This window comes from Rosa chinensis, chromosome 2 (assembly GCF_002994745.2).
Source record: "Rosa chinensis cultivar Old Blush chromosome 2, RchiOBHm-V2, whole genome shotgun sequence".
Classification (NCBI taxonomy): domain Eukaryota; kingdom Viridiplantae; phylum Streptophyta; class Magnoliopsida; order Rosales; family Rosaceae; genus Rosa; species Rosa chinensis.
In genome coordinates, this window is record NC_037089.1 from 69,602,910 (window position 1) to 69,627,972 (window position 25,063).

The following is a 25,063-nucleotide window of genomic DNA, read 5'->3' on the forward strand; positions in this document are numbered from 1 at the left end:
AACTAGGTTGATTAGGAAGAAATCCAAAAAGAAAACCTAGGTTGATTAGGACCTATATCCTATTTTAAGACCTCAAAGTCTTGATATTATACATTTTATTATTATTAGTTCTTTTAACTAGGTTTCATATTTATTTAATTAATTTAGATAATCATTTAATTACGACATGAATTAAAAATGCGTAGGTTACTCTCTCTGAATAGGTTGCGGTTGTTGTCTTCTGAAGGCAGCTTCGAAATTTTTGCTAAAAGAAACGGTTATATAGAAAAAGCTATGGTAGGTGCGACGGACTTGTGCCAAGCTAGGGTTAGATCTGGATCTGACAGTGGTGGCATTGTGTTGGTCAACTATGATGTGGTTTAGTGTTGCATCGGTGGTAGATCCGAATTGACAGGGGTATGGAGGTCGATGGGATCCTGAAGTGCTAGTTCAACTGACGGCGCAAGAGGTGCAACACGATGATAGTAGGCACATTTTTCTAGCGTTGTCGAGGGGAATTTGTAGCTGTTTATTGATCTTTAGTAACAAATGGTTAGCGAAATGATACTCCATAAAAAATTGAATTAAGACAGTGAATATAGAAGATTAGTATCGGATAGATATTGAAGTCTTCTTCACTAATCTTCACTGTTGACAAAATAGATATTGTTACTGACCATTAGTAGCAAATACATTAAGATTAGTATATACTACATGTTTTGCATCCTCAATGACACAACATGAAATTGTTCATTATACTATGGAAAAAACCCACAATGAAGTGAAATAAGCACCTTAATAACAAAGAAGATAGATTCACTATTGCTATTGATCTTCAGTAACAAACGGTTAGTGAAATGATACTCCATAAGATTTTGAATGTTAAAATTTAGTTATTTTCTTGATGGGTTTTGATAAATTTTAACAGTTAACACAAAACTTAGTGGTTTGGTTTTGGTTTTAGTATTCTCCACACGTTAGATTAAAGTTTTGTTATTGTGTTCCACGGTAAATATACGGAACAAACTTAACACGACACGACACGTTGTTTTGCCAAGTCTAATTGGAGATGCTCTTGTATTACTAAATTAAATGATTTTGAGTTATTCTGCAATTTTAATTGTTTAAATTTTACTCACTACTTTGTCGACTTTTTACTAATTGTTATCGATTTTTTTGCCATCTAAACAATTTTTTCTTTTCTTTTATGTAGAGTGAAATCCACACTCCCCTTTTACATTCTACACTCTCACTTCAACATTTATATTTATTACATTAAATTCTACTTATGGCCCAACAATTGTGCAATGTTTCTTTCTTCACTCTCCACTTGTGCCATAACTTCTTCTTGGTAAGTTTCGTCTTCTTTGAGATAGAAGACTAACAAATGACTGCCAAAGTAACTCGTGCAAATCAAAGTGGGTTTTTGGGTATAATGCTGACCTAAAAACTATTATTATCTCAAACCTCCTCCATCAATTTACTTTTGTCACCAAAGAATTTTGATACTAATACGAACAAACTTACCTAAACTATAGCTGTTTATATGAAACCATTCCTTGATATTCTTTCTCAGTTGGTAATTTGGTATGCAATATGACATAAACACTTAATTTTTGAGTAGTGCTACAGATCCCAAAAAATTATACCAACTGATGTTGCATATGACATGGCAATGCCACATCATCACCCTCATTTATTAAAATCCAGCAAATTAAATTAATTTCATTTGAACAAAATTATTCTTCAGCAAAAAAATAATTAAAGAACCAGATTTTTTTTTTGAGAAGATAATTATAGAACCAGATTAACCCTAACTAAATCAAAAATGTAGATCCGTTGATGATCGAAATTTCACCGATCATATCAATTTCCATAGTCAAACCAAAACGCATACGCCCACCTCCTCCCCAAGTGAATTGTTTTGTAATCCATCTTGACTAATTTCAAATCAAAATTAGAAATCATTCTAGATTGGTAATTAGATTGGCTGCTTGCTTATTGTTCTGCATCAAGAAATAACAGTAAGTTAATTGAAACACTTATATTTGCCAGGTTAATCATTTGATTTGTTTGGATCTTTGATTAGAACTTTAATTTCATCAACGTCTGACTATTACATAGTCAAATCCATCATTATTAAAAGATTCCCAAAGAGGGGATTGCAGTACCTCCTTATAGAATTCTTTATCCTCTTTATTCACATAGGCATGTACATCCCTATATAATTATAGTTTTTGAGTTTATGTTCTGTTATGCTTGCATTTTCAACTATGTTTCTCAAGTGAGGATTCCAGAAGCTGTCAATCTTAATTTTAAGCGATGAAATTTGTAAATTGATCTCTATTAGTCAAACTTGAATATGTTTCGAACTCTACGATAGAGTTTGAAACATTTGAGCTTGAAACATATTCGAGTTTGATTAATATTTTTAATTGTTAATGTTTTATTTTAAAATTATAAAATTAAATAATTTATAGAAATACAAGAAGATGAAAAGAATTGTTGGAAATTAAATGAACAAGAACTCACCAACCATGCAGATCTGTCTGATCTCAATCTATTTCACAAAAACTCAAACTAAAAAACTTGTTCATGATCTCATTATGAAACAGGAAAAGTGAAGATGGAAAAGATGAAGAGGAGTCGTTGGAAGATAAATGAAGAAGAGCTTCATTTTAATTGCGGCAGGAATTGCTGAAGTGAGAAGGAGAGATTGACTGTGAATAATTGATGATGGGTTGGGTTTTGTTTGCAAACAAAACGATGAAAAAAGCAATAGCAACAAGGGGAAATTAAAAAAACAAGAAGGGGTTGGGATGGATTTGGCAGATGGGTTGGAGGTGAAGTCCACAAAATGTTTTTTGCCAGCCGTCAAAATTAAATTTGACAAATATTTTTGACATCTCTTATTGGAGATGCTCTAATGGGTTTACAGGGTTCAAGCTTTTATTGCATCATTGAGTTGGAGTTTTAAAAAATTATTGATTCTATTGAGATTTAGCTGAAAGTAAGTAAGATTGAGTTTGTGATTTGAAAAATTAAGAAAAATGCTTGGGATCCCAAAACATTATACCAAATAGCAATACCAAATGACGTGGAAAGCGACACATCAAGACCATCATCATCTTCAACTCAATAATTTCCAGCTCTTCCTCATCTATCTCAATTATCTGCAGTTTAATGTTTCTTTGAGATCGACATACAACATCGATGTTGAGAAGAGAAGGAATTTCAAATACATATCAACATGTGAGATTTTAGATTGACATCGAGAGAGAGAATTTCATTTCGAAATCGAGAGAAAGCTCTGGATCTTGTCATGATAATAACGAATCTGGCCATCTGGGATTTCAAATATAGATCGTGAAGAAGTTTTCCAGTTTGGGTTTTTGGGAACAGAGCAATTTCTTTCTGATTATGGAAAAAAAAAAAAGCAATCTTTGAAGACGATGAAGATGAGCTATTGAGGCATTTGACAGTTTTGAGAGATCTGTCAAATTTGACAGATTAGGTTCATATGTCAAATACACGTAGGATTTGACAGATTTGTTGGAGTTGGTTTCACAGGCCTTATGTTACCGTTGGAGCTCCACGGTGGATTTTGACACCACCTTTGGAGATGATCTTAGACCATCTCAAACGGAAGTGTCAATTGACACCTGGACACATTAACTAAGACCATCTCCAACGGAAGTGTCAATTGACATCTGGACACGCTAACGGTTATAAATGGCTGAAAATGGAACTCCAATGGTGTTGTCAAATCCTACATGGATTTAACAGATCCTATCTCACTGTCAAATTTGACATAGCTGCTGGGTTCTGTCATTTAATATTTTAATGAGTATTTTAATATATAAGGACTCATTAGTGAAAAGCATTGTGAGAGAGTTTCAGAATCTTATTATAAAATTGGACCCACAAGTAGTTTGAATATATAATATAATAATTGCTGTAAAACGATAGTAAAAGAATTTGAGAGAGGGAGAGTTTAGACACCAAGAATGAAGTATGAGAAATGGAGTAATTCTATTCATCTCACAATGAGGTTTATATAGGAGTACCTCAGGTTTACAAAAGGTAACTATTTAACGATAACATCAATCACTCGTCTGATTACAATCAATCAATCGCTAATTATATTCTATTAATCACCAATCAATCTTAATTAGCGTATATCACGCAACACTAATTGCTATTACATGAATAGCCACATTAATATTTACAACACTCCCCATTGGATATTCCATGTCAATAGTGTTGCCCCTGCTATGCGCTTCTAAGTTGCCTCGTCAAAAACCTTGCCAAGTAATAAAAACTCTGTGGGAAAAAACAACCTTGGTCGAAGGAGAAAAAGAGCACAACGCGCTTGAGTGTGGAGTAGCAGTATTACAGCTTCAGAGATAGGTGGAGTCTTCTTATCAGCACCATAAGTAGGTAGTATGTCTACGAGAGGGATGCATTAGAATTGTTACACCAAAACCTTGCCCGGTAAACCCAGTGGGAGAAACCCGTGGTCGAAGGAAAAAGATGAGCAAATGCATATATATGTCGAATCAAAGCATCTTCTGGATGTACTATAATTGGGGTGACCATGCTAAAGATGTGCCTCGTTAAAACCTTGCCAGGTAACAAAACCCCAGTGAGACAAAATAACCCTGGACGAAGGACAAAAAGAGTACACGATGGTCAAGTGGGTATGCTTCAGGATACTCCCCCTGATTTCGACTCCCCCTGAAAATTACAAGTTTGGTAATTCAAATAGTTTACGTAGACCAATATCTTGAACATGCTTCTGGAATGTATACTTTGGTAGTGACTTGGTGAAGAGGTTTGCATGATTGTCTTCAGATCAAATATGCTTAACTTCAATCTTCTGATGATCCTGTTGTTGCTAATTGAAGGAGAACTTCTATACAATATGTTTGGTGTTGTCTCATTTGGTGAAACTTGTCTTTATCTGCTCTATGTAAGCAGCATTATCCTTATAGATAATGGTTGGTTCATCAATGGTGGAAAGCAGTCCACATGTGCTTCGAACATGCTTTGTAACGGCTCTTAGCCCTGTACATTCACATATTGCTTCTTGAAGAGGTAGTAGTATCTCAGCATGATTCGAAGAGGTAGCAACAAGTGTCTATTTCGTAGACCTCCAAGAAATTGCAGTATTTCCAATGGTAAAGACATAACCAGTTTGGGAACGCGCCTTGTGCGGGTCTGATAGATAGTCTATATAAACATATCCAACAAGGCGAGCATCATTCCGAGGATCAAGGGGGTTTGATCCATTCTTTGATGCGTAGGGATAGAATAAGCCCATATCCGCCTTACCTCTAAGGTAGCGAAAAATGTCTTTTATGCCATTCCGGTGGCGGCGTGTTGGCGCAGAGCTATATCTAGCTAACAAGTTCACATCGAATGAGTTGTCCTATCTAGGGCATTGAGCCAAGTACAATAATGCGCCTATTGCACTTAGATATGGGACTTCTGGCACCAATATCTCTTCATTATCATCTGCAGGACGATACGATTCTCTCTAGACTTCAGACGACCATGGGTGTGCTTACTTTTATCCTCATTAAAGCATCTTAACATCTTCTGGATGTAATTTGGTTGATGGACCAAAATTTCATCTGCACTGTGCTCGGGCTCCAGGTCAAGGCAATAATTTGTTCTCCCAAGGCCTTTCACCTCAAATTCCAACTTCAGGTGCTTTGCGGTTTCCTTGATCTCTTCAGGAGTATCAATCAAATTCATGTCATTGACATAGACCGCCACAATTCCAAACTAGGAACTTGTTTCCTTAATAAACACGCATGGGCATAGTTTATTATTCACATATCCCATCCCGATCAAATATTCACTTAGACGGTTATACCACCTCTGTCTAGATTTTTTCAATCTATAAAGTGAACGCCTCAAAACTAATGGAGAGCGTGTTCAGTGGTCTAGAACTATTTGCATCGGGTATCATAAGTCCTTCAGGAACTTTCATGTATATCTCTGTATCGTGATCCCCATAGAGATAAGTTACGACCACATTCATAAGCTGCATATTCAGTTTTTCAAAAACTACCAAACTGATAAGGTAGTGGAACGTTATGACGTCCATTACGGGAGAATACGCCTCCTCGTAATCAATCACAGGGCGTTGAGAAAATTCTTGCGCCACTAGACGAGCCTTGTGTATCACAATCTCGTTTTTCTCATTACGCTTCCTTACAAATACCCATTTAAATTCTACAGGTTTAACATGGGGAGGTGTAGGAACAATAGGTCCAAACACCTTTCTCTTTGTCAAGGAATCTAATTTGACCTGAATTGATCAACAAAGCAAGGTTCGAGGTCATCGCATATTATAGTTTCGGTGGCCACCGCAAATACTAATATATCATCGATGGTAATCTCAACCCGATTCCAAATCTCACTAAATTTACCGAGATTTCTCTATTCTCAGGAGTGGGTTCAAATGTTGGAGCGTCCCCCAACATCGTCTCTTCTAGGACAGACCCATAATCCGGATTTATCTCATGAGATGGATCGGTTTTGAGATTGCAATGTCAAGAGGATTTGTTTGTGCCAAGTTTATCCTCTTCTAAGGATAAGAATCCTTCGAACCTAATAGTCTACCTCACTTCAGGGCAGAGACATATGACTGGTTAGCCGCCATGGTCGTACCTCGTCCATCTGGGACGACACATCCTACAGGGACGTCTATCCTTGCAGGCACATTTGCAGCAGGTATATATGATCTCGTCACTTTAGCTAGATCAGAGAAAGCGTCTGGCATATTTTGGGCTACACTCTGTAGATCTAGAATTCTCCGCACTTCATTATCACATTGTGCAGTTCGGGGATCAAGATGAGACATAGTGGGGACATTCCACGTCAATTCACGTCATTCATCAGGAACGGTAACGTTCTTATCTCCCCCTAACGGCGGGAAGAATGTCTCATGAAAGTGACAATCCGCAAATTTAGCGGTAAAGAGATCACCTGTCAAGGGCTCGAAAGAGCACATAATGGATGAGATTCATAATCGACATGTATGCCCATCCTTTGTTGAGGACCCAAGTTTGTACGTTGTGACGGCACAATTAGCACGAGGACTGCATACCCAAATGCGTGTAAGTGCGAAACATCAGGTTCGTACCCAGTCACCAGCTGTAACGCGGAGTAAGGTTGGTAGCAGTGGGCCTTAACGGGACCAACGTAGCTGCATGCAAGATTGCATAGCTCCATGCAGAAATTAGAAGCTTGGTGCGCATTACTAAGATTCTATTTGCCAGACCATCTTGGGTGTGAACATAGGGAACTAACTGTTCAGCATCAATCCCAAAGGATATGCAATAATCATCGAAAGACTTCGATGTAAACTCTCCGGTAGTATCAAGTCTTATGGACTTTATGGGATAATCCGAGTGGTGAGCAATCAATTTCATGATCTGGGTGAGAGTTTAGCAAAAGCAGTGTTTTCTTGCGCACAATAGTGTAACATGTGATCACTTTGTCGATACATCAACTAAAACCATTAATATTTAACTGGTCCACATGGTGGTTGGATATGTCCACAAATTTCCCTTGCATTCTGCGCAGAAAAATGGTGGTGTATGTACTAGTCTTTGCATATGATGGTCTAGTATTAAATATTCTTAACGAGTATGGCATAGTGTGTCATTATATATAGGACCCTTATTCAGAAGGGGATGCACCTGCGATGAGTTGAGGATACAGTGCATCATACTTTGACCTGGATATCCCAAAAGGTCATGTCATAGCATGTAGTTGCTTGAATTAGTTAGCTTCTAGCTAACAAATTTCAATTTCTCAAATGTACGCTTCTGGCCACACACTCAGAGGTTATGAAAAGATATTCCACTCATTTTTCTCAGTGGTTTCAACGTGGTAACTGTTGGTTCGAATATCCTTAACACTCAATAACGTTCTTCTGGAACGTGGAGATTATAAGGCCTCATTAATGGTAGGTTCAGTACCATTGGACAACATACTGTGGGTTTTGCCATAACCCTCTATCAGGTTGGATTGGCCTGATACGGTTGTCATAGAGGTATGAATAGACAATATGTTTGAAAAATATCTCCGATCTGGGAGTATGGTGTGTGTAATAGCACTTTTAACCAGACAACAAACTTCCCCACAGAATATGTCTATTCATTTATTTAATTCAATGGATCACATGTATAAACAAGTTTATTGAATTAAATACATTCGAACATAACCACATTTTCATAATCCAAAATGATTGAAAACATAAATCACCAAAAATAATCCGAAGATGTTTCATTCATTAAGATGAAATAGATATGACACAAGGGATCAATTATACCCATGTCTTCGAGTTCTAATCCTCGGTATGTTCAGTAACTGCCTGAAAATCCATGATCTCTAGTATGGAATTGCTAGAAAATTACCCTTCAATAAAGTTGGTATTTCGAGTTCCGCGACTGGCTTAATACTCATCTACTGCTTCGGCTATCGTACAGCAGGTGCAAGACCAACAGTTAATTCCTCCACATCGATAACAAAGATCATGCTGATTTTGGTGGCAGCGGACCGGACCAGTGTTCCTTTCAACTCAGGCTTGCTGAGTTATGGCATCATGGTTCCTACCACGTGGAGCCTGATTACATGGCCTCTTGGGCTTTGGCCAAGTGGCAGACGGTCATATGGGCTAATTTCATTATGCCAATCATGTCTTGCTTCAAGCAAGAAAATGGTCATCTGATGGTGAAAGTGCTCTTCTAGAGCGACCCAAAGAGTCTGTATATCCTCTTCATCGGATACTCAACTTGGAGCGTTTACTCCATAGGTTTCCTTTTTGAAAATTATGGCACTCATATTAAAAGCCTTAGTGACGACATTGTCATAGGTATCGATTGTTGATCTCATCTTCTTTGTAGTCAGATGAATTTTCACATCTTGTGTCCACTTTAGATAGTTTCTTCCGGAAACCTCCAAAGCAACAAAGTCAAACATGTTGAGATTTGACATTTCTTATAGGAAAGGAATAAATAATATTTGTAATGCCCCGTACCTTAAAGTCTTTACTAGTTACTTTTTACCGTGGTTGACCGAAAAGTGACTTTTCTTTAGTCCGGTAAATTAGGAAATTTCTTGGAGATTGTCGTAGAATACAAAAAAAAAATCGAGTTTTTGGATACGAAGTTTGTTTCGATTGGAGTTTTTACGGGGAAGTTATGATTTAAGTGTCTAAGGTATTTTTCCTTTAAAATTATTGGTTTCGTTTAAAGAAAAGGGAAATAGGATTATAAAAAAAGGAGAGAGAGAGAGAGATCAGGAGAACCCCCCCCCCCCACCCCCCGCGTTTTTGCTTTCTCTTCTTTCCGTCTCTGCGCACCCGGAACCAAAATTCCGGCCGATTCCCCACTTCCGGACGTCGTTGGGCTCGTCTCCGGCCACCACAGCCTCCTCTCCTCATCCTCTGTCATCTCAGGTAAGTTCTTTTTACTGGGTAGCCCGGATTTGTTTGATTTTGGGGGAGGGGTGCCGTCGGGTTTGATAACCCTGGTTGGGTTTCCGATTTCTGAAGGTCTCCGGCCGGAAATCCTTGTGCTTTAGGGTCGCTGGGAAGGATGGAACACTTTATCAACCTCCTTGTAGCTTGATTTGGCCGGAGGAGGTGGTAGGGTTGATGAACAGTGGCGGTCGGGTTTTATTTTCCGATTTGGGTTGAATTTTCAACCCTTTCTGCCTAGTTTCAGCTATTGTTGCAGGGTTGAAGATTATTGAGTTGTTTTTAAGCTAGTTAACTGTTTGTGAGGGTTGTTTTGTTGGAAATTGTTGACTGTTGCAGGTTTAGAATTGGTTGGGTGTGTTGTGGAGTGGATTTTGGAATAGATAGGTTGTTTGGTATCGGTTTTAATCTTTGAGTTTGTGTTAAACTTGAGGTTTGTTGGATATTGAGTTTTCTTTGGTTTGTGATGTTGAACATGGTTGATGGTTTTGTCATGTTTGTAGTGTTGGGTGAAAACTCTTGGAAAAAGGGCTATTATGAATTGTTGTTAGGAAGTAGAGAGAATTTGAGATTGTTGGAGTTGAAATTGTGAACTTGAAAAGGAGAAAAATTAAGAATGAATGTGGAAATTTTTGGAAAGGATTTATATTATAAATTGGTGGTAATTTGTGATGAAGGAAGTGAGATTAAATTGATTAAGTTATCGAACGGTCCTTCTGAAGGTTTAGATTAAGTGAAGTCTTTGAACGGTTGAGAAATCGAATTAAAAATCGGTTGAGTAGTATGAGTTAGAGGGCATTGAGATTGTAAGGAAGTATAGAATTTAATTCCGAATTTAAGTGTGGGAGTTTTATAACCATATATTTATGAACAACGGATGCCTATTCCAAGGGAAATGAGTTGTTTTTTAGAGTATTTCTTTATTATGGTTAATTATATCCTATGCAATTGTGACAGGACGTACTGAGCCCTCGAGCGAGGAGGACACAGGCAGGCAGCAGGGTTAGCTGCGGGACTCACTTGTGAGTGGACCTTTATTTTATTTAAATAATGCATGCAGCATGGTATTAAGTTTTGAAATGTGATTTTGTGGAAAGAAAATGATTAAAAAGGAAACAGTTGACAAGGAGGCCAGTTTTGGCGCATGCGTATCTTACCTAGTTGGCAGTCCCTTCTAGGTAATAGTCTGGTCGGCAGTCCCGTCCAGACTACAGCTCGGTTGGCAGTCCCATCCGACGCGTCATCTGGTTGGCAGTCCCTTCCAGATGACTTGAAGTAGTTAGTCGGCAGTCCCGTCTACTACCTGTGGCTAGTTGGCAGTCCCAACTAATCACCGCCTCCTACTCCGGTTGGCAGTCCCTTCCGATGCGTCATCGGGTGGCAGTCCCTCCCCGATGGCATGAGATGCCTAGGAAGCAGTCCTTCCTAGTCATCAAATGAATTTCTTGGAAAAGGATTGAGTTGGAACTTCATAGGGTTTAGCTGCATGATGGTTTTGTTAAAAAGAGAAATGGGGAAGCATACCATAAATTGTTTTGATTCTCGTTTCGGTTTTGTCCACTCACTCTAATGGATTTTATATGTTTTCCCCTGGGCCCTTCGTTTTCAAATGCCCAGATTACAGATTAGCCGAGATCGCGTCCAGACTCAAGGACTTTGGAAATCAGCGCTTCCGTTTTTGTCCGTAGGTTATTACTTAACCTACCTTGTATGATATCGGCTTAGTTTAGTGTTGCTCTGATAAACCTTTTCTTTTAAGTTTGATGGATGTTGTTGTTTGGGTTGTTGTTGCTTACGGAGGATTATGTTGGGATTTGAACTTTCCAGATGTAATATATGTGCTTGGATTGTAAATTTGATATTGTAGGTTGAGTAGAAGATATAGTTGTAATCATGTCCAGGTTTGTGAAACTTTTGGGTAGCCCATATTTAGGGGAGGTTCTGCCGAATTTTCGGTAGGATTTCTCTTAACGTGGGCCCCGCAGGCTCGTATCCAGGTAATTGGGGTGATTCTTGGGTCGGGTCCTGTCAATATTAGTGCTTTGGGTAATATCATCCATAAGCAAGTAATGAGAACTTCAGGTTCTATAACATGGTATGAAAAATCGGATTAGACATGTAAAATCTACTGGTTTTATCATGTGTGGTGAATTTATGAAGAAAACTTCAAGTTTCTTAAAAGACATTATCGAAACTACAAGTTCGATTTATGTATGAACTACCGGTTCATCAGATACCTGCATTTTCTACACATATATTCTAATGCGAAAATTTGGCAAGTAACAAAATGATATTGAATAAAGTAAATTGTAATAATATCTCACAAATTGGATAAATGGAAATCATAAATCAATTGAGATATTAATTGCATGCTAGTAATATACCATATTAATTATCACACAATTATGTGAATAAATGCTTCTGGCAATTAATTACGCATATTAAATATGGTGAATATATTTACAATATCAAATCATTTTTCCTTTTATTTGATTCTGCTGGACCAAAGGAGTGAGTTTGATAGTGAAGCCTATCGGGCTTAATCTGCGGGCTTGTGACCTAGGCTTTCATGCGCTAGTCAAAGAGTATGTGAGGCCTGCTGGGCTGCTAGGTCATGCAGAGGGAAAGTAGGCCTGCTGGGCTCAGGCTAGTCTGCCAAGGAATGAAAAGTTATTACTCAACTCTTTCGGTAACTCCAATTGAATACGACCAGGTAAGGAAGGATGAGGTTTAGGAGGAGCGAGGCTCACTTAAGTACACGGCCTCATCTGAACCTTGTCTAGACATCGCATCCAACTGGATGAGCCTAGTTTGAGAAGATTCATAACTTTTGTCATGGCAACATGTGATGAGCTTCTGTTCTGGTCTTGCAACTTGGGCTTGAGCTTCTGGCTTGGATTTGTTGTTGTGACTTTGGACTTGATTTGAGCTTCTGACCCAGCCTCATTTAATATTCACCATTAACCTGTCTTTTTTTTTTTTTTTTTTTTTCTTAAATGCTTCTGGCATTAACGCTTAATTAACCCCATAAATATTCATAATCATTATGGCAATAAACTTAATGTACAACATTAAGAAATTATAATGAAGTAAATAAATATCATAAAGTCAATAATGAAATCATTATGGTGATGAGCGTAATATACGGCATTAACAGGAAATGATGCACATTATTATGGCAATGATTTGAATAAACGCTTCTGGCATTATAGTAATATTAAATAGGAATCCTACATGTCAATGTGTCATGGTATATGTCAATCAAATCAAAAACATGAACAAATATATATGACAGATATATATGTATCAACCAAATAAATTAATAAAGTAAATTTGGGAGTTCATGCATCATGGTGATTGTTCATATAATCAAGTTTGAAAACATGAATTAAAATTAGAATTTGGAGAACTTAACTCAATGTAGAATGGATGAATCTTTGTCTTATTTGTGTAGAACTGAGAAGATTGTCTTCTCAGCCAATCCAACCAATCCAATAGGTTGGGAGTTATTCGCCTCTTCTCTTGATTGAATGATGAACCACCTCTCTCTGCAACTCGCAATATGAATCCTAGAGCTTGTCGTGCTGATAACGTGTTGTAAAACGATAGTAAAAGAATTTGAGAGATGGAGAGTTTAGACACCAAGAATGAAGTATGAGAAATGGAGTAATTCCATTCATCTCACAATGAGGTTTATATAGGAGTACCTCAGGTTTACAAAAGGTAACTATTTAACGATTACATCAATCACTCGTCTGATTACAATCAAGCAATCGCTAATTATATTCTATTAATCACCAATCAATCTTAATTAGCGTATATCACGCAACACTAATTGCTATTACATGAATAGCCACATTAATATTTACAACAATATTATCATTTTTAACTCATCGGCTGGAGTTGGTATGTTTGAAAGATGAATTAAAATCTTATTTATCATATCATATGTCCAATTTGAATTTGACACAAGCCAAAAACATCCATGGGAAATGGTCTTATTTAGATGATATTGAAATTTACGATCCTTTTTAATAAGCCGTTTGGTCATTTTCATTTTCTATTCGTTCCGTACATTGATCTCCATCTCAGCAGTGGGACCGACCAGCCTCGGAAAATCTATATTTATAATTCCTCTTTTCCCATTAGAGAACAAAAAAAAAAAAAAATTTAGCTTCTTCTTCCTCTCTAGGACACACAGCAGACATGCATTCTGTTTTGTCTTGAACCCATCCACCTCTCCCTTGTTTTGCCTCTCCCTAAACCCTCACAACCATTTCTCTACATTCCATGGTCACAGTGCACCATTGTTTCCGACGCTTCTCTATATCTCTACTGCACACACCCGAATACCAACTCCAACCCAACACGCCCACTAAGTGACTGATAAATGGCCTCAGAGAAACAAGAGCCCACCGCAAGAGAATTCGTCAAGGGAAAGTGGACCACGCAAGAAGACGAGAAACTAACCGAGGCTATTGCAGTTCATGGTGCAAAGAAGTGGAACTCATTAGCGTCGAAAGCAGGTCTGTATTCTTTGCATGTAACCCAATTCGAGAAGTACTTGATCACATTATGTACTTTATGGTCCAGAGATTAATGGGTTTTCGGTGCAGGGCTGAATCGGAATGGCAAGAGTTGCAGGCTGAGATGGGTGAACTATCTGAGACCCAACCTCAAGAGAGGCGACATGTCTGACCAGGAAGAGGACATGATTATTAGGCTGCACAAGCTTCTTGGAAATAGGTTACTTCGTATTCCAAATGACAAGCTCAGTTCATTTCCTTGCTTCTGAAGTTGTTGATCATCAAATTGGGATTTGCATTATCATTGTTGTAAGCTGATGTATGTGCAAAATTTCTTGTTTCTAAGGTGGTCTTTGATTGCGGGAAGATTACCGGGTCGAACAGACAATGAGATAAAGAACTACTGGAATACCCATTTGAGCAAGAAAATTAACCAGAAAGAGAAGCAAAGTAGCAATGGATCTAATTCGACAATACAAATTCCCACAGTTGACGAGAAACCAAGTGTAGCAGATGATGATCGGAAGGTCCATGTAGAAATGAAGCAAGAGTGCTTATCATCAGGAGTGGGTACAAGTGCGGCTCTAATAAAGAAAGAGGTGATGATCGATCCTGAGGATTACTCCAACACCAACATTAACAATATTGATGTTGATGACTTCTTTAATCTCCTCCATAAAGAACCTTTGAGTTGGGAGGTTCCGCAAATTCCTTGAACTAGAAGATGCAAGGTTGCTCCACTGATGTTAAATATTTGATGAATCTAGTAGGTTTCATGTGAGTGCACTAACACTTTTGGATGCTCCTATAATCATGATTTTTGTAAATTATGTTTATCTAACTATCTATCATGAACGAAATGTCTACCAAATCACTTTACCATGATCTGCTATTAAGTGTCTATCCCTTGTATTACACTTGTAAAAATCAATGCATCTCCGGGTGCTATTTGGATGTTATGGAGACGTGCGGCTCGCAGTTACTTTTTACTAATCTAAGATGCTGTAGAATTGTTTCAACTGATGTGGTTAATTTAGATTGTTCAAACAATGGTATATGGTTTTATAGATAACTATAATAACCTGAACATTTCCAAGGTACTGATTGATGTACGGGACGATTGGAAAGGGTTAACTAGCTAGTAAGTAATGAACTTTGGTTTTTGGTTTGTGGCCAATAGTAATATAAACAATAACCTAATGAAACCTTAGAAAAGTTTTCAATGAAGCACATATAAACAACCCACTAAGCATTGGATTGTGAGCTTCTGTGTAGTGACATCTCAGTTGATAGAAATGATTGCATCTTGAGCTCTGTGGAGAATCTATTGCTTCATCCGTTTTGAGTAACTAAAAGCCATTGGCAAAAACAATTGTAGTTTCTAGGTGAGAAATACAGGGGAATACAAATAAACGCAACTACAATCTTCTACATTCCTGACCAAAACCTTCAAAAACTACAATCTTCATTGTTCTGCATGTCCAGAAAGCTCTTGAAGTTGAGCAATGGCTTCTCTTCGCCCTCTGAGATTTTGTTCTACCACTCCCCATTTTTTCAAGATCATTCTGGAGGACACTTCTCGACACAAACTTGTAAGTACCTCTGTTTCTCTCTTCATGCATGTATATCTTGCTAGTCCTTGCATATACGGGATCTTCTATTAGTTGAACTTGAAGCAAGAAACGATTGAGCTTCGATCCATTACTATGTTGGTATCATTTGAACTATATATGATTCGGTTTGGCTTTGGCTCATTTCCCTATAATTTCCAATATGGATCTGTATGTGACATGTATGAGAAGGTTTCTTGGTGCAGTAATGCATAAACTTAGTTCGATAATGTAACGAATGTAAATTGTTATTTTTGAAAGAGAGTTGCATGTGACTTGGTTTAGTTTGCAGTGTTAAAATTTTTGTCAATGCATGCTAATTAATAACATGTGATTTGGTTCTGTTGTGCAGAAAATTCTGAAGAAATTTGTGATGAAATATGGTAAAGATCTGTCAAATTCAGTATTTCTTAAGCTCCCAAGTGGTTCTGAATGGGAAGTAGAATTAACAAGACCTTTGCTTGGTTTGAGAAGGGTTGGCCAGAGTTCTCTATGTTTTGTTCTCTAGACTATGGGAGCTTCGTGCTTTTTTGATACGAAGGGAATTCTCATTTTGATGTTTGCATATTTGATGTGAGTGCCACGGAGATTGATTATCCCATGACAATGCCCAAGATTGAAGAAGCTGATGAAGATGATGACTTATCTATTGAAATCTTGGAGGGTTTTCAACCTAGTCCTAAAACAAGAAGGAAATGTCCATTAGCATGTCCTCCTTACAAGAAAATGAGAGCAAGTTTGAGCGGCAAAGCAGACGTGAGTTCTGAAATTGAGAACACTCAACCTTGTGACATGTTCGAGAAGCCAATCACAAACAAAGAGTCACATCGCAATAAAGTAGAAGTGGAAAATCTGGAAAATAAAGGTAGTATTTTACCTTATTTGTTGAATGTCATAACCATTGATAAGATACAGTGCTTTAACAGGTGTAGATGATATGTCGGCAGAGAAAGATGGCAGAGTCCTTGGAGGCTTATCTGGCACTCAAAGGTTCCTAAAGAAAACATCTCACAAGGTTGTTGGCAACGGTCTAGCTCTTCATAGAGCTTATGATTTCAAAACTGAAAACCCTTCATTCGTTGTTTCCCTGCAGCCCTCGGATATACAAAGTTCTTTGGTAAACATTTTAATTAAAAAGGATTTGATACTTCCTCACTCTAAAATTAAGTAGAATCATAACTTATTGTTCTCTCAAAAAATTTCTAGTTCTATTTCATGATTTCTACTGTTTTTTGTTTTCAGTCTTTGTTATCGGAGTTTTCCAGAAGACATCTCATTAAGCTGCCTGCAAGTAACATTCCTTAGAGTTTTGGATGGAAGAATATGGTCTGTTGAATTCACATATACTAAAGAGAAAGCCCAATTCCAGGGTGGCTGGTTGACAGTTGTGAAGGACAATAATTTGGAAGTTGGCGATGTGTGTGTCTTTGTCTTGATTAAGGACATCAAGCTTTTATTAGGTGTTTTGTTTTTCCGCACTTCAGAAGCTACAACTTGGTTCTTGTCTAATGGTAAGTAATTAGGGTACTTTTATTTTGTGAGGTTGAGCTCCATTAGGTCTGCATAACTTACACTCATTTTACTATTTTCTTTTATCTATTAGGAGAAAAACCGGCAATAGATTTCATTAACTTGTTTTACGTACATTGATTCAGTTTCCTTAACAACGCAGATTCAGCATTACCATTGTTGTAAATTTTAATGTCCTATTGGCTATAATCTTCAACAGGGGAAAATTTTTTTCTGGCTGAAAGAGATGGTGGAAGCTCTTCTAGTTCTCAAACAATCCTAAAGCGAACACATGAGGTTGTTGCAAGGGTGAAGCCATTGACTGCAACTGAGAAAGCTAATGCCTTCAAATCTGATAAACCTTCTTTTAGGATTGCCATGCATCCTTATTCTATCCATTATAATAATGTGGTAAACTTTCTATATACAGCTCAGCTATGCCGGTAAGATATGTCAAGACATATCTTATGAAGCTGTCTTCTATAATAAAGTTTTTTCCTTACAGTATTTGCCAAATGAATTTGCCAAGACATATCTTACGAAGCTGTCTTCTGGCGTAGCCATCCTTCAAGTTTCAGATGGAAGAACTTGGTCTGTTAACTTCAAGTTTGATCATGCAAACTCAAGGGCTTGACTCATGAAGGGTTGGTCACCTTTTGTGAGGGACAATAATTTGAAAGTCGGTGATGTGTGTATCTTTACACTGATTAACTGCACTGAATTAGTATTTGATGTTGTCTTTTCCCCCACTGAAGAGTCTGCAGAGCGCCCCTTGTCAACAGGTAAAATCTGTTGTTTGTGAATTTGTGCTCCTTTATCTCTGCACAACTTGCACATTATATTTTTCTTTGTGATTTGGGGCAGGCCATGGCAGAGGAGCAGCTGTTCAAGTCCGAGAAATGAAACGCCCCCTAGTTGAAGTTGAATATGAATGCGGCATGAATTGTGAAATTGGTACGTCTTGCTAGTTCACTTGAATGAGAAATTGCCAAGATCAATTTTATTTTTTTATTTTTTTATGAGGGGTTAACGAAAGTAATCAGACTAATATTATTTCTTAATTTGTGTAGGCAAGAACAAAATGTCAAATATTAGTGGGCAGGTTACTCAAAGGCCTTCTTCATCTTTGAGGACAGCAAGGGTTAATCTTGAAGCTGCAAGCAAGTTTTCATCAAATAATCCCTTCTTCAAAGTCACCCTGGGGTCGGGCCATACTGTGGTATGGCAGTTGACAACATTAACCTTCGCTTCAAGTTCTATAGTTAATTGTTTTGGTGAAAAACAACAAAGATTGATTGGCTAGAGATATCTTGCTCTATTGTTCAGTATAACATATATACAAGAATACAGCTTGATTCTAGGATACAAAAAGGAAAACTATTCTAGCCCTATTAATGCCTAATAACACAGAATCAATGTGATGATTCAGATTGAATGTGTTAAATGTTGACATAGAATCAATGTGATATTCAGATTGAATGTGTTAAATGTTGACAGCTATACTAAGCTAATTTTGCTCTACTTTCCAACACTCCCCCTCAAGTTGGAGAGTGAATATCCTGCACACCCAACTTGCGAATCATAACCTCGAAGTCCTCTTTGCCAAGAGCTTTAGTCAAAACATCAGCCAGTTGATTTCCAGAACTCACAAACCGTGTCTCCACTGAACCATCTTAGATTTTATCCCTAATATAGTGACAATCCATTTCTATATGCCTTGTACGTTCATGAAACACTGGATTTGCTGCTATATGTAAAGCAGCCTTGTTGTCACAATAGAGCAATGTCGTTTCCTTATGTAAAATCCCTAAGTCTTGAAGCAAATAACGTAACCAAGTCAACTCACAGCACGCTCCTGTCATAACACGATATTCTGCTTCAGCTGAAGAAAGAGAGACTGTTTTCTGACGTTTCGACCTCCATGAAATTAAAGAAGGCCCTAGGAACACACAATACCCTGTAGTAGACCTTCTTGTAAGTGGACATCTTGCCCAATCTGAGTCACAAAAAGCTCGTAGCCGAAGATCACTATTTGAGGAAAAGAACAAGCCTTGACCAGGAACTGACTTGAGGTAGCGTACCACTCGCAAAGCTGTCTCCCAATGAGTTTTTCGAGGCTGATGCATAAACTTGCTTAATATATGAACATGATATGTAATATCTGGCCTTGACACTGTGAGATAAATCAATCTTCCAACCAAACGCCTATACTTCTCTGGATCTTTGAGTAACTCAGTCTTATCTGACAACTTTAATCCACGTTCCATAGGTGTGTCAACAGGGGCAGCACCCAATAATCCTGCATCTTTTATAATTTCTAACTCATACTTGCGCTGACAAATAAATATCCCTTTCTTAGATGCTGAAACCTCAATGCCAAGAAAATACTTTAAACTGCCAAGATCTTTCAAACGGAATGTTTTAAACAAAAATTTCTTGACATCAGCTATACTCACAGGATCATTGCTAATAATTAATATGTCATCAACATATATCAATAAGAATGTAAAAGACTTGCCTTGCCTCATGGTAAAAAGAGAGTAGTCTGCTCTAGATTGCACAAAACCAGCAGACCGAATAACTTCTGAAAATCTAGAAAACCATTGCCTTGAAGCCTGTTTCAGACCATACAAGGATTTATGCAACCGACAAACCAAATGCTCCTCCCCTTGTCTCTGGAGCCCAGGCGGCGGAGACATATAAATTTCTTCATCCAGGTTGCCATGGACAAAAGCATTGTTGACATTGAGTTGAGAAAGGGACCAACCACGAGACGCAGCTAAGGCAAGGAGACAACGAACTGTAACAATTTTAGCAGTAGGAGAGAAGGTCTCCTAATAGTCAATACCGGCCAACTGCGTGAAGCCTTTGGCCACTAACCTGGCCTTGTATCGTTCAATCGAACCATCAAACTTATGATTGACCTTGTAAACCCACCTACAACCAATTGGAATATTCCCAGGGGGTAGCGTGGTAAGGGTCCACATACCATTGGCCTGCAAGGCCTCCAACTCGGATAGCATGGCATCCCTCCATTCGGGAACAGTGGCCGCCTCAGAATAAGAGGTCGGTTCAGGGATGGCACTAAGCTGAGCAACAAAAGAGGAGTAGGCAGGAGTATAACGATGATAAGAGATATAATTTGTCAATGGATACCGCGTACATTTGGTAGGACCTGGCGAGAAGGAGGACGATTGGGAAGTGCAAGTGTTGGACTGAGGTTTGGAGAAGTCGATATCAGCGAACCGAGCCGGAGGCTCAGTGGAGCGGGTGGAGCGACGGAGCGGTGGTGGGCCGGGAGGCGGGGGAGGAGGAGACGGAGAAGATGGAGGGGATGGGGACCACCCTGGCATGGGGGACGATAGGGGGGTAGGAACAGGGGAGAATGATGATGGAGGAAGGACAAGGGGTGGTGGGGCAGGCAGCTTGGGTCGGCGGGAATATTGACGAAGAGACGCTATGGGCCTGACGGGAAGAGGCGGAGGCGGAGGTGGTATAGAGGAAGTGCCAAGATCGGCGTCTATGGAAGGACGGACCGGTGGAGAAGGAGAAGGAGGCAGATTGAGTGATTGACCTGGGAGTCATAACTAGAATAAAAAAGGAATCAGGGAGAAGTGGAAGTGGGCCTGGGTCATGGTCCAACGGGGTAGAAGGAAGAGTGGGCTGAGTGGAGGCATAAGGAAACACATCTTCATGAAATATAACATCTCGACTTGTAAAAATCTTCTTCGTCGATAAGTTAAAGAGTTTAAAGGTTTTTTGTCCCACTGGGTAACCAATGAAAATGGAAGGGATTGCTCGGATGTCAAATTTATGAGTGGGGTGCACATTAGTGGCATAAGCTAAGCAACCAAAAACCCGAAGGTGGGAAAAGGAAGGTGGTTTTGAGTAAAGAAGCTCAAAAGGAGTTTTGGAAGAAAGGATGGGTGAGGGCAACCAATTGATTATATGGACGGATGTGAGAACACACTCCCCCAAAATTGTGGAGGAAGATGAGCCTGGAATTTTAAGGCACGAGCTACCTGGATAATATGGCAATGCTTGCGCTCCACAACCCCATTTTGTTGGGGCGTGTAAACACAAGAATGTTGGAAGACAACACCATTATCATGAAAAAAAGAGCGAAGTGAAATAAATTCACTACCATTGTCACTTCGGAAAGTTTTAATGCGAGAGTCAAATTGAGTGAGAATGTGAGCAAAAAAACGCTTCAAAAGTGGTTGTGTTTCATCTTTGTGCCTAATTAAGAAAACCCAAGTAAATCGGGTGAAATCATCCACAATAGTAAGAAAATAAAAGGCACCAGAAAGAGAAGGGTGTCGATAACGACCCCAAATATCACAATGAATTATTTCAAATGGTCTTGTAGAAGAAAGAGAACTAGAACTGAATGGTAATCGACTCTGTTTAGCCAAGGGACATACATGGTAATTATTAATTGGCTAAATGGAAAAATGCAGAAAATGCTTTGCTATGTGACTTAAACATGGAGAAGAAACATGACCCAAGCGATTATGCCAAAGATTGGTCGATGAAATGGCAAGGTTGCAAGATGATCTGGAAGGTCTGGTAATGGAAGGTTTGGTTTGTTCCGCCGCTAGTGCCACCAAATAGTATAGCCCATCACGTTCTTTACCCAAACCAATCGTCCTCTTCGTAGCCAGATCCTGCAAAACACACTAATAAGGATAGAATGTCACTAAACAATTCAGACCTCTTGTCAAACGGCTAAACGACATTAAATCCACTTTAAACTTTGGCACAAACAGTACATCATGTAGATAATATGCAGTACTCAGAGGCAAAGAACCTGTGGCTTCAATATGCACTTTTTCTCCACTAGGTAGCAAAACAGGCGGTAATGCATATTTTTTATTCTTATTCAATAATTTAGAGCACGAAGTAATATGATTTGTCGCCCCGCTATCAATTATCCAATTGCGGGAAGCGACTCTAGACAAACCTGGCTGCGTTACTGCATTTGCTTTGGAACTCGATTCAATATTTGGATTGGGCTTTTGGGCTTGTTGGAGAGCAGCTAAAAACTTCTTGAATTGGGCCTCAGATAAAGTAATTGCTGATCTATTCTCCTCTTCTACGATGCTTGTCGCACTAACCTGGTTAGCAGAAGGAGAGGGCGCAACTGGTGCAGCAGTGTGCTTCTTCGGGAAATTTCCTGATCCTTGCTTTGCTTTGGGATGACCTGGAGGGAAACCAATCAAGTGAAAGCAAGTTTGGACCTAATGTCCTGGATCACCACAATAGGTACAGTGCGGCCTTCCCCTTCCTCCACCTGAACCAAAACGTGCGGTGAAGCCGCGTTCTGCATCCCTACCAGTCTGAAAGTTTGGTCGGTCACCACGATCGCCTCTGCTGCCATTCTGGTTCGGCCGGCCGCCACTTCGAACTGCCATGGCAGCGACACTTGAACTGGATTCCGCTACTGCAATGAAACATTGCTTTTCTTCTTGTGCAACGGCAGCATATGCTTGTCTGACACTTGGAAGGGGGTTCATCAAGAGGATTTAACTGCGGGTTGCACTATAAGTCTCATTTAATCCCATCAAGAACTGCATAAGCTTTTGTTGATCTGCTTGTGCTCATTGTGATGCTTCTGAATAGGTTGCCAATTCATCCCATAAACTTTTCAATTTCGTGTAGTATGCTGAAACTGATTGTTGTTCCTGCCTGAGTGAAGCGATGTCTCGCTGAATTTCAAATATGCGAGGTGCATTACCTTGTGAAAAACACTCACTTAGATCTTCCCATACCTTATGAGCCGTCGGATAGTAGATGATACTGTCAGCAATTTCAGAACTGACTGTGTTAACGATCCATGAATGGACCATGTCATTGCATCTTGACCAAGTCGCATATCCTTCTGGATCAGCTTCGGGTGATGGAGCTTTGATTGAACCATTCACAAAGCCGAGCTTGTTTTTAGAATTGAGAGCCAATGTCATAGCCCTCTTCCAACCTGTGTAGTTGTCTCCATTCAATGGTTTGGAGACTAAGACCAATCCTGGATGGTCTGAATGGTGAGTGAAGAATGGATTTGAGATATCAGATGTTGAATTAGTGGACTTGCTGGAATTGGGTGGTGATGATGGGACTTTATCACCAGCCATGATGATTGTGATTTCTGTGAATTTGTTGTTGGGAAGGCTAGAAAAAAGTCAGGATCGTGAGTCCTGCTTTGATACCATGAAAAACAACAAAGATTGATTTGCTAGAGATATCTTGCTCTATTGATCAGTATAACATATATACAAGAATACAGCTTGATTCTAGGATACAAAAAGGAAAACTATTCTAGCCCTATTAATGCCTAATAACACAGAATCAATGTGATGATTCAGATTGAATGTGTTAAATGTTGACACATAATCAATGTGATATTCAGATTGAATGTGTTAAATGTTGACAGCTATACTAAGCTAATTTTGCTCTACTTTCCAACATTTGGTTACAGCATGTACCAGTTAACATCGCTACGAGTTTCATCAAACAGGAGAAGCAAACAGTGATGCTTCAGGTCAAAGAAAGATTGTGGCCTGTGAGTTTGATTTCTTATAAGCCATGTGCGACTTCTATAAGTCAGGTTGGGCTGCATTTGCAAAGGAAAATTGTTTACGAGAAGGAGACATTTGCATATTTGAGCTCATTGAGATGAATGACATTGTACTGAATGGTCACATTTTTAGTTGTTGATTAGAAAGGGAAAGTAATCGATGTCTTGAAAAGAGGCGTATGACGTCGAGGTCAATCATCGCAGTTTGGTGTGGAGAAATATGCCACTTTTGCAGTATTTATCTTTTCTGCTCTCTTTCTGTTAGTTTCTGTTAGAGCATCAAAATTAAAATCTCCAAAAAAATTTATGCTCCAACTCCAATAGATTCTCTATTTTACAGATTCCATAATTCTTCCCTAAAATTTTGCAGATTGCTGTAAATATAGGGAATTTTGTTTTCTTTCTCATCACTATCTCTATTTTAGGGATAATTACAGGGAATCTGTTGGAGTAAAACAGCTAAAATTTTCCCTAAAATGGAGAAAAATCAAGATATGGGAAAGATGTTGGAGTTGCTCTTAATGTTTTTTTTTTTTTTTTTAGAGTAATAGTCAACCATTTTGTTAATAATAAACATAAGAGGGGTCATGACCACTTACCCAATTTTAACCTAAAAATTGCCCACTTACTCCACCAACAGTTTTTTAAACCTACTTACGCAGTTTAAACCCAAGTGACATTTTTACTCCCAGTCTAATCTCTCTCTTACTATCACTCTCTCTCTCCGCCACACACATATCCAAACCCATAACCATACACCAGATTTGACCCAGACTCCATCAGCTCCTCTGACTCCGGCCATCTCGACGCCGACAGGGACAGGACGACGACTCCAGCCCGAACAACGATCTCAGTGGCCTCAACGACGACTCCAGCCCACCAGCGAAGACTCCACCTGATCATCTCCTAACACTGGCGACTACTCCACCTGCACACCTCCGACAGCAACAACCTCGATCTCACTTGCACACCGCTGCCAGCGACGACCTCGATCTCACCTGTACAAGCTTACCTCGACCGCCCAGAGGCCGACGACTCCCTCTCCGACGTTCAACCACCGACCCGAGCCATTCGATTGCATCCCAGCAGCAGCGAATCATCAGCCATTCGACCCAGACCGGACCCGCCATCGACAACCAATAATCATCTGCCATTCGATTCAGACCAGACCCGCCATTGACAACCACTGCTCTTCCCTCAGATTTCGACTTCAACCCAGACTATCGACATATAAATTGATATATATATATATATATATATATGTATATAATTGAACATATAAATTGATCAAGGGCATTGATCAATTGTGCGTTATTTTGATTTTGAGAGTTTATGCAATTCACCGATGGGCAATAATATGATTATTATG

General features: G+C 39.0%; 1 protein-coding gene across 1 annotated transcript; it reads left to right on the forward strand.

The window, feature by feature from the left end:
* Positions 1–13,635: 13,635 nt before the first annotated feature.
* Positions 13,636–14,961, forward strand: LOC112189588 (transcription factor MYB114). The gene is made up of 3 exons (XM_024328932.2): positions 13,636–14,004; positions 14,095–14,224; positions 14,351–14,961. The coding sequence occupies exons 1-3, from the start codon at positions 13,869–13,871 to the stop codon at positions 14,718–14,720; spliced, it is 636 nt and encodes a 211-aa protein (XP_024184700.1). The 5' UTR covers positions 13,636–13,868; the 3' UTR covers positions 14,721–14,961.
* Positions 14,962–25,063: the final 10,102 nt, after the last annotated feature.

What these genes read in the sequence shown, in the direction of transcription:
- LOC112189588 (XM_024328932.2), top strand. Translation starts at nt 13,869, where the DNA reads ATGGCCTCAGAGAAACAAGAGCCCACCGCAAGAGAATTCGTCAAGGGA. An exon ending in CTCATTAGCGTCGAAAGCAG is followed by an intron (nt 14,005 to 14,094) that starts GTCTGTATTCTT and finishes TTTTCGGTGCAG; the next exon opens with GGCTGAATCGGAATGGCAAG. An exon ending in CACAAGCTTCTTGGAAATAG is followed by an intron (nt 14,225 to 14,350) that starts GTTACTTCGTAT and finishes CTTGTTTCTAAG; the next exon opens with GTGGTCTTTGATTGCGGGAA.